General features: G+C 50.9%; 2 protein-coding genes across 6 annotated transcripts; both read left to right on the forward strand.

Moving 5' to 3' along the window:
• The first annotated feature begins 320 nt into the window (after positions 1 to 320).
• On the forward strand, positions 321 to 6,223 carry Wdr45 (WD repeat domain 45). Of its 5 annotated transcripts, none has more exons than XM_057759514.1 (11): positions 321 to 404; positions 1,804 to 1,875; positions 1,978 to 2,052; positions 2,141 to 2,245; positions 3,975 to 4,080; positions 4,207 to 4,301; positions 4,732 to 4,811; positions 4,920 to 5,128; positions 5,223 to 5,324; positions 5,406 to 5,551; positions 5,802 to 6,223. In XM_057759514.1, the coding sequence occupies exons 2-11, from the start codon at positions 1,821 to 1,823 to the stop codon at positions 5,909 to 5,911; spliced, it is 1,083 nt and encodes a 360-aa protein (XP_057615497.1). In that variant the 5' UTR covers positions 321 to 404; positions 1,804 to 1,820; the 3' UTR covers positions 5,912 to 6,223. The 5 variants fall into 5 exon arrangements, with proteins under 5 accessions (XP_057615497.1, XP_057615494.1, XP_057615495.1 ...); XM_057759511.1 differs by having other exon boundaries at positions 334 to 489; positions 1,542 to 1,875; XM_057759512.1 differs by having other exon boundaries at positions 334 to 404; positions 1,542 to 1,875.
• A 364-nt stretch (positions 6,224 to 6,587) lies between these two features.
• On the forward strand, positions 6,588 to 9,060 carry Praf2 (PRA1 domain family member 2). The gene is made up of 3 exons (XM_057760000.1): positions 6,588 to 6,823; positions 7,785 to 8,002; positions 8,329 to 9,060. Exons 1-3 carry the CDS (start codon positions 6,645 to 6,647, stop codon positions 8,466 to 8,468), a joined length of 537 nt encoding a protein of 178 aa, XP_057615983.1. The 5' UTR covers positions 6,588 to 6,644; the 3' UTR covers positions 8,469 to 9,060.
• The last annotated feature ends 603 nt before the right edge of the window (positions 9,061 to 9,663 follow it).

Raw genomic sequence — 9,663 nt, forward strand, 5'->3', positions numbered from 1 at the left:
ATTCAGAGGACTAACTCGTTAGCCTGGGAGGTTCACCCCTCTATCTCTGGGTGGATTAATGAGCTCAATGCTTGGCCCGCTTCCGTTTAGGGAGGGGCAGGCCCTCTTTCTCTCCGGGTTCCCTCAGATAGTCCTGCCTTTGGGCAGTCTCTTATGCCTCCAGTACCCCTATGGGCCCTCCCTCTTCTCCCGATACGCCCCTAGGAGGACTCTACAACTACTCGGATGCTCCACAGATCCCCGCACTGGGAGCGAGGAGTTGTGGGCGGATTTTAGGGCCAGGATGAGTCACTTCCGGTCACAGACTCCCTCCTCCGGAAGTAAGATCTGATGTAAACAGCGGAACCGGGCACCAAAGCCCGGGAGGTCAAAAATTCGTGCCGCAGGCGGCACCAACAGCTAGGGTAGGGGTCGGGGAGGGGTGAAGATCAAGTCAGCAAAAGCAACGCGCAGCCGGAGCACGATCCAAGAGTTGGTCAGGGTCGCAGGGTGGGTGTTTCTACTAGAGGTCTTGACAGGTGGTGCATGGTTGGGGACTGGCGGCTAGAGTCGGTGCTGTCATGGAAAGGGAAAGGAACAAGACTTTTGAGAGAAGTTGAGGCGTTTCAATTAGGGTTCTTAGTTGGTGTGGGTATTTGGACGAGCGATCTAGGAGAGAGCCTTGGAAGCTGCTGCTATTCAGAGTATAGCTCATGTAGAAGCAATACCCAGGAATTACAGCAGAAGTAGGTTTAAAGTCTTAGAGGGTGGGTAGGAGGTGTGTCTGGACAGAGGTCTTCGAGTGATGGGGTTTGACAAGAGACAGAGAAGCAGGTCGAAGTTTTCCTAGGTAGATTTTTTTTGGGGTGGTGTGTACTGGGAGAAGGGTCTTTAGAGAGTATCTGTGCCCTAGGGCAGGGTCTTCGGGAGACAACGTGGGAACAAAAGGGGACACATTTTAGGGGAAAGGGGGCTCATGAGTAGCATTGGGTCACCTCAGTTAGGAGTCATGGGTAGAGAGTACAAGGAATGACGTGTGTGTCAAGTGTGAAGAATTTAGAATGTCAAGGGAACGCCAGGTGGGGACTTCAGGAAATAAGTCCTGGGTGTGGAGGGAGTTCCCAGGCTTGCCTCAGTGATCGGAATTAGCAGTGTGAGAAATGGGTTTGGGAAATGTATTTCATGGAGGGTGTGAATGGGGTTCTGGGGGCAATAAATGAGAGTTAGAAAAGTACGGGGGGGGGTTCTGTGAGTGATGGACATTCATAGCAGTCTCATGGAGATGGACACTACCTGACAGGTGGATCTGGGTGCAGGTATGAGGATGGGAAGCGTATGGGAAGAGATGTGAGGTCATGTCAGGCATTAGAGCCAAGAACGGCTTGGAGGGAGGATGTATCATGGGCTATCCTCTACCCCATTACTTCCTGATAAGTTCCAGTAAGGGTTGGTGTTTATGGCAGTTGTAAGTCTGTCATTGTCAGCCAAGATTCATTCTGCCTGTGGTCTTGGTTTGAACAGATACTCTGAGGTATACTCCGCTTGTTTTTTGTTTTTTGCAGTCTGGGGAGGAAGCCGGGCGTGATGGCACACTCCTGTAATCCCACCACTCAGGAGGTGGAGTCTGGAGGACTACTGGGAATTAAAAGCCAGCCTGTGCTACCTAGGGAGTACCAGGACAGCCAGGGCTACGTAGCAAGACCCTATCTCAAAACAAAATAGACAAAGTGGCGAGGAAGAAGAAATCGTTCCGGGGACAGAAGTTGTAGGACTTAAGAGAGGACACTCGAGAACTCTTCGCAACGCTGTCATTTTTGTGCCTAGGGAAGCGGTCCTGTACCATGTCTCAGCCGCCACTTCGAGGTGTGACCAGCCTCCATTTCAACCAAGACCAAAGTAAGCTTGTGATTGCATCTTTGTGGGAAGGATGGGAAAGAAGGGTCAGAGATAGCTGTGAGCCTTACAAGTTTGAGGCAGACAGATTCCTTTCATCCGCAGGTTGCTTTTGCTGTGCCATGGAGACTGGTGTACGTATCTATAATGTGGAGCCACTGATGGAGAAGGGGCATCTGGGTGAGTGACAGTAGAGGTGGGACAGTGGGCAGAAAGGCTGATATGGGCATTTGCATCTACCTCTATTGACACTCTGGTCCCTGTGCAGACCACGAGCAGGTAGGCAGCGTGGGCCTGGTAGAGATGCTGCACCGATCCAACCTGCTGGCCCTGGTAGGCGGTGGGAGCAGCCCCAAGTTCTCAGAGATCTCTGGTAAGTGCTTTCATCCTGTACTTGACCCAGATTCCCCAAATTCCTTACTTCCCACATACACCCTGAGGCATGGGCAGATGACATTGTCAGCACCTGAGTCCCACAGTGAGACACAGTTTGTAAGCTTGAAATGTTTGCTCTGTTATTTAGTGAGACAAGGCCTCACTGTGTAGTTCTTTGTTGACAAGGCTGGTTTCAAATGCACAGACTGCGGAGATTAAAGGTGTGCTCTACACATAGCTTTAGTCTTTTTCTTTAGGAAACATTTCTTGGGCTGGAGGTGTAGCTCTGTGGTAGAACACTTGCCTGGTATACTCAAGGTCCTCAGTTCCATCCAAAACACTATAAAAACGGCAATGCCACTGCTTTTTTTCCTTCTGGTTTTTCGAGACAGGGTTTCTCTGTGGTTTTGGAGCCTGTCCTGGAACTAGCTGTTGTAGACCAGGCTGGTCTCGAACTCACAGAGATCCGCCTGCCTCTGCCTCCCGAGTGCTGGGATTAAAGGCGTGCGCCACCACCGCCCGGATGCAAAGCCCCTTCTTGTCTGTCTCCTATTTGCCACAGTCTTACCAATGGAGCACTTACTGAGAGCCTAATCATTATTTTTTTCCTTTGTTTTTTTTTTTTTTTTCAAGACAGGGTTTCTCTGTAGCTTTGGAGGTGGTTCTGGAACTAGCTCTTGTAGGCCAGGCTGCCCTTGAACTCACAGAGATCCACCTGCCTCTGCCTCCCGAGTGCTGGGATTACAGGTGTGTGCCACCACCGCCCGGCCTAGCCTAATCGTTATTTTAAGCACTTTACATACATACATTAATTTGAAATAAGGTCAGCTGTAGCCAAGTATGACCTTGAATTGCTCTCCACCTCCCTAGTGCCAGGATTATAGGCTAACGCCTTCACACCTGGCTTTACATACATTAGCTCATTTAATTTTGTAGACTTTTCGTTCTTTTGGTTTTTAGAGATAGGCGCTCTATATAGCCCTGACTTTCTAGAACTCTATGTAGACCAGGATGGATTCAAACTCACAGAGATCTCCTGCCTCTGCCTGATGGGATTAAAGGTGTGCCCTACCATGCCCAACTAATTCTGTGTGGTAGGAAATACCATTAGCCCTTCTCCCCATTGTTGTGTGATGGATGGAACCCAGAGCTTTGCACATTCTGGTACTAAGCCTTAGCCCCATTTTTACTGATGAAGACCCTGAGGCCCACTTAAGATCACATAATTAATAGGTTTCCAAATCTTGGAATCATCTCTCCTATACCCTCTTGGCTTGACCCTCAAGCACCACCTTGTTTTAAGTTTTTTTTTTTCTTATTGATCCATAACATGGCAAGAGGTATCATAGATGAGTCATAGAACCCTAGAAGTCATTACAAAATCTCCTGAGGATGCGGATTGGATCCTGAAGACCGAAGTAGTTCCAGAGGAAAATTGTGGGCCTGGTCTGAATCCCTTAGCTGTTTCTTCCTGTGCTCTAAGGTCTTTGACCATACCTAGCTCATTTGAGCTTTGACTTCCTTATCTCCAAATGAGCTTCACTGTTCTAGAATGTGTTTTCTTTGGAATCTTGTCCCCAAGTGTTCCTGCTGTGTGAGGCTCACATTGAAAATTTAGTGAAAGGTGAAGCTCAGGGTTGTGTGCCCAGGGGTAAGGCTGGGCCCCACATCACAGTCACCTCTTAGCCTAAACCTTGGTCTCACCAACCCACCCCTCTGCTTCTCAGTGCTCATCTGGGATGACGCCCAAGAAGGCAAGGACTCCAAGGACAAACTCGTGCTGGAGTTCACCTTTACTAAGCCAGTGCTGGCTGTGCGCATGCGCTATGACAAGTGAGCTCGGTGAAGACTGGGGTGGGGGACAGGAGGTTCCCATAGCAAGTAAGAGGGCTCCCAACCCCACTCTGGCAGTTTCCCTTTCCTCATGGCCTGCTGTGTTCTGTGTGATATCGTCTGCAGGATTGTGATCGTGCTGAGGAACCGCATCTATGTGTACTCCTTCCCGGACAATCCTCGAAAGCTATTTGAATTTGATACTCGGGACAACCCCAAGGGTGAGAGGACCCAGATATCAAGGTGTAAGGATATGGGGCCGTGGAAGAGGCCAAAAGGAGGCAATGAAAGAAGAGACATATACTCAGATGCTGGGGGAGAGGCTTTATGCAAGAGATGCAGCCCTTTCAGTCCAACCGTATCCTTACCCCTGGTCCTGCCCCCACGTGACAACATAAAGCACTCCGTGAGGACATGGGCAAGTGTATCAGCAAGCCCTGGGCCTCTGATTTCCTGGCAACTTCTGAGAGCCTTTTCAGACCATGGAGAGTGGAGCTTAATGCAAGGCTACCCTTGTGGGGTTGCTATGGGTGATAGATCACAGAGGGTTAAAGTCTGGCCCTTACTTGTCCAGCTCTATCTATTCTGAGACTCAGCTCTCCCATGGCCTCCTCTTCACCTGCCCATCCCTTCTTCATCCTTACAACTTAGGGTTGTGCGACCTCTGCCCAAGCCTGGAGAAGCAACTGCTTGTGTTTCCTGGACACAAGTGTGGAAGTCTGCAACTTGTGGTGAGCAGTGGGCAAGGGCAGAGAGAGGTGGGTGGACTGTCTCTCTTGGTGAACTTGTGGTCCCTTTTCTTCCATGTCACCTCAAGCCCAAACTGTCCCCACCTCCAGGATCTGGCAAGCACCAAGCCTGGCACTTCCTCAGCTCCATTCACCATTAATGCACATCAGAGTGATGTGGCCTGTGTGTCCCTGAACCAGCCTGGCACTGTGGTGGCGTCGGCCTCCCAGAAGGGTACCCTAATTCGTCTGTTTGACACGCAGTCCAAGGAAAAACTGGTGGAGCTTCGAAGAGGCACAGACCCCGCCACCCTGTATTGGTGAGCACAGTGTTATGTGTGTTGGGCTGGTGGCCTTACAGCACGAGCCCTCACAAGTCAGCATGTTGGGCATCATTGCCGGTCTGTCTTGCAGCATTAACTTCAGCCACGACTCCTCCTTCCTCTGTGCTTCCAGTGACAAGGGCACTGTCCATATCTTTGCTCTTAAAGACACCCGTCTCAACCGGCGCTCTGCGTGAGTATCTTAGCCCTATCCTGTGTTGTCCCAGTCTCCCTGGCCATGTGCCTACCTAGACTTACCAAGTGCTGCCTACAGGCTGGCTCGTGTGGGCAAGGTCGGGCCTATGATTGGACAGTATGTGGATTCCCAGTGGAGCCTGGCCAGCTTTACCGTGCCTGCCGAGTCAGCATGCATCTGCGCCTTTGGTCGGAACACCTCCAAGAATGTCAACTCTGTAATTGGTGAGTGACAGTGGCCCCCTTGGCTTGGGGTACTACACAGGCAAAGGACGGCAGGTTGGACCTAAAAAAATGTAAGGGTTTTCCGAAGCTGGAGGAAACTGGAATGTGTGGGCTCAGCCTCAGAATTAGTAAGGGATGTGGCACTTGGGCAAAAGCCTGGCGTTAGCCCATGAGCCCTGGTGGGACATGAGGGAACAAAAATGTGTGGCTGGGGCATCTCCTAACCTTTCATAACACCTCAACCTTCTAGCCATCTGCGTAGACGGGACCTTCCACAAATATGTCTTCACGCCTGACGGAAACTGCAACCGAGAGGCCTTTGACGTGTACCTTGACATCTGTGATGACGATGACTTTTAAGAGCCCTGGCAGCTACACTAGGAACCTGCAGTAGCAGATGGCCAATCTGAGTCTTGAGGGTGTTGAAGCAGCCAGCAAGCATCAAGGAGGCCTCTCACTCTCCATTCAAGCACAGCTGTATCTAAAGAAACAGCTCGCTTCCCCCAGCACTTTTTTTGTGAGTGTGCCAAAGGCCAAGGACAGATTGCCTGGGCCACCTAGTCTGGAACACTCACAGGGACCCAAAGGGATTGTAGTAATCCAACCTGGGGATTTAAAAAAGGTTACCAGGAGAGATAGCCTCTGTGATGTATATCAATAAAAGGCTTTTAAATGGCATTTATGACTTGACCTCAAGGTGGGGGGCATACTTTTCCAGAAGCTGTGTGACCTAGGCTCCTGACAGGAAGGAAGTGGAATCCAGCTTGGGACTTGACTTCCTATTCTTATTAGTCCACTCAGCGTTGACTCACTCAACGCACAGCTTGCCCAGTCCGGCGTGGTGCCCCGCCCAGGGATGAAGAGAAGTTCGAGTTTTGAGCTTCTGCGCCGCGTGGCGAAGCTTGGTTTCCCAGCAGTCTCTGCTACCATAGTTGGTGGTTTCTGGCCACGTTCATAGCTGCAGCTGCGCAGTAGCCTACGTTGCTAGTCATCGCCCCCCTAGACTCTATTTCCCAATGTGCCTCGCGGTGCCGCGAGGGGTAACGGATGTTGTAGTCTCGCCGCCCTTCGGGCTGGTCCAGCAACCCGCAGGATGTCGGAGGTGCGGCTGCCACCGCTGCGCGCCCTAGACGACTTTGTTTTGGGGTCTGCGCGTCTGGCGGCTCCTGATCCAGGCGATCCACAACGATGGTGTCACCGCGTCATCAACAATCTCCTCTACTACCAAACTAATTACCTTCTCTGCTTCGGCATCAGTCTCGCTCTGGCCGGGTGAGGGAGAGAGGTGGTGATTGGCTGAAGATACTAGCGGGAAGTAGGGTGGACTTGCGGGCCTTTGAGAATGAGGAGAGGGGAACATAAGGGGAAATGCTGGGCTGGGAAGGGCGAATTCGGTAGAAAAGGAAGGTCTGAGGGGCATGATTGGAAGGATTTGAAGGAGGGAGGGCTTTTTTATAAGGAGGGTTGGGGGTGGGGGGAGTTGAGGGAAGACCTGGGTAGGAAAAGGGGGGAGGGGGGAATGAAGAGGGATGTGGGCTAGGAGGTGGCCCCGGATTTAAAGAAGGCCTGATATGAAGGATGAGAGAGTACCGAAGAGGTTCAGTGATGTGAATGATGGGGCAGATTGGGGAGCCCTGGAGGGTTTAATACAGAGGTGGGGGTGTAGTAAAGACAGGGTTTGGGAGGTGAGTTTACAGAAAGCCTACTCATATTGGGCCCATAGTGACCATCCAGTGTTGCGAAGCTGGAAGCCAAAGAGGACAATCTAGAAGAGAGCTTAAGACTGGGACTTAAACCAAGGATAGGTTCAAGCAATTGTGGGAGGGTGGCTCTATATAAAAATGGGGTAGTGGAGGACCTTTTGAATGAAATGACACCTGGAAGGTGCCCAGCCTGCAAGGAGAAATATGTATTGACTGAAGGCCTTGGCGAGGGATCTGCAAGGGTTAAGGTCATAGAGGAATGTGGGAGCGGACCTGGAAATGCTAGAAAGAAACCCTGCAGGTCTAAAGTCAAAGACCTTTGGAACCCAGGACCTCTGGCAGTATGTGAGGGCCCTATAGGACTGTAGTACCGAGGAATCCAGAGTTCTAGGAACCCCTGGAGGCTGGACTTACTGGAGACAGGCCTGGTGAGACTATCTGTCGGGATGCAGATTCCAGAGACAGGAAACAAACTTGGGGTCCAGGATCGGGTGGACGGTGAGGCTAGCTGAGTGCCCTTGTTCCTGCAGGTACATTCGTCCACTGCACACCCTCCTGAGTGCACTGGTAGTGGTAGTGGCGCTCGGTGTGCTAGTGTGGGCTGCTGAAACCCATGCAGCTGTGCGCCGCTGCCGTCGCAGCCACCCTGCTGCCTGCCTGGCTGCAGTGCTTGCCATAAGCCTCCTCATTCTCGGGGCCGTGGGCGGCACTTTCACCTTCCTGCTCTGCATCACAACCCCGGTGATTTGTGAGTCTCTACTCTCCCTGTCTTAGCTGGGAAAATGGACGGCTCATGCTTGAACACTAGGCCTGCCCCACACTGGTTCCTGGTCTAAGAGGGGACTGGAAACCCTGAAGGATATACATGCCTCCATTAACTGGCTTCCCGAGTATCTCTCTTTATTACCTTTTTTGGGTTTTCTCGTGTTAAGTGCCTTAAACTGTCCAAGTCCTAATTTACTGGGATGTTCTTCCTGGCCACATCTCCCATAGCAGGCTAGCCTGCCTCTGGGTAAATTCTGCATTGTAGGCTGCAAGCTAAGGCCCCTGACCCTCTCTTGGTATTGCCTACAGTGATCCTGCTGCATGCTTCACTGCGCCTGAGAAACCTTAAAAACAAGATTGAGAACAAGATCGAGAGCATTGGTCTAAAGCGGACGCCAATGGGGCTGCTCCTAGAGGCACTGGGACAAGAGCAGGAAGCTGGATCCTAGGACCCTGGATTCTACATCCTGGATCTAGACGCCCCCCACCCCCCACCCCATACCCAAGATGGACCCTTTTCTCAGCCATTAAAATAGGAGCCTAGAGTCCTCTGGCCTGCAAAAAAATAAAAGACACCTGTGACTGCTTACTCCAACCCTAAACTAGTCATCTCTTACCCCCCAGCCCGTTACCTAGGGACTGAAGTCTTCAGTCCTGATTTTGAGACTCAGTAACCTACATCGAGCCTTGAAACTGGGTTTTTTTAAGCCAGAGCATCCATAGCCAATCTCAAAACTGGACCAAGAGATCCATAGCCAATCTCAAAACTGGACCCTCCCCCCATCTGGCTTGGAACCCAGGTTAAGACGTGGCCAAATCTTGAGCTTAAATCCCAAGTGTACTCAGTCCTCACCCCATTGAACCCAGATGACCCTAACCCTCCCCAGACCCAATAGCCTCCCTCTAACTCTATGTAGAGGTTTTCTCCCTTCCCCACAATGTTCCTAGTATTGAGGACCAAGGTATGGGGCTAGCTAGCAATAGTCCCCGCTGGCAATGGAGCACATGTATTAGTGTTCCTGCAACAATAAAGCCGGTGAATCTCAAGCTTGTTTGGCCTCCTGTGTGAAGTTCTTGTACCTTTCAATGAACAACCCAGTGGCTGTCTTCAGTTCTGCTGGACCATCCCTGACTGAAGTATTTGTGCTGAAAAGGTGACTTCTATGGCCCTCAAACCTGCTGCCTCTGAATTAGCATTAATTAAAACACAGGGACGTAGAAATGTGTACTATCATTTTGGATATTCTCTTCTTTTTAGATTTATTTATTATGTATACAATATTGTGTCTGCCTGCAGGCCAGAAGAGGGTACCAGATCTCATTACAGATGGTTGTGAGCTACCATATGGTTACTGGGAACTGAACTCAGGACCTTTGGAAGAGCACGCAGTGCCCTTACCACTGAGCCATCTCTCCAGCCCTGGATATTCTCTTCTTATAAGTGGACCAGGAGTATAAGTGCAGGGAGACAAAGAAGCTGCCCCATCTCACAAAGCAAGTGGTCAACACGTCAGCTGGACATTGTGACGCCGGGAATCCCAGCAGTGAAGAGCAAGGGGACTGAGTTGTGGCCAGCCCTGGCTACATACAAACTAGCTCAAGAAGACAAAACACATAACACTATTGTAAGCTATTTCCAGTGTT

Source organism: Chionomys nivalis, chromosome X (assembly GCF_950005125.1).
Source record: "Chionomys nivalis chromosome X, mChiNiv1.1, whole genome shotgun sequence".
Taxonomy (NCBI): Eukaryota; Metazoa; Chordata; class Mammalia; order Rodentia; family Cricetidae; genus Chionomys; species Chionomys nivalis.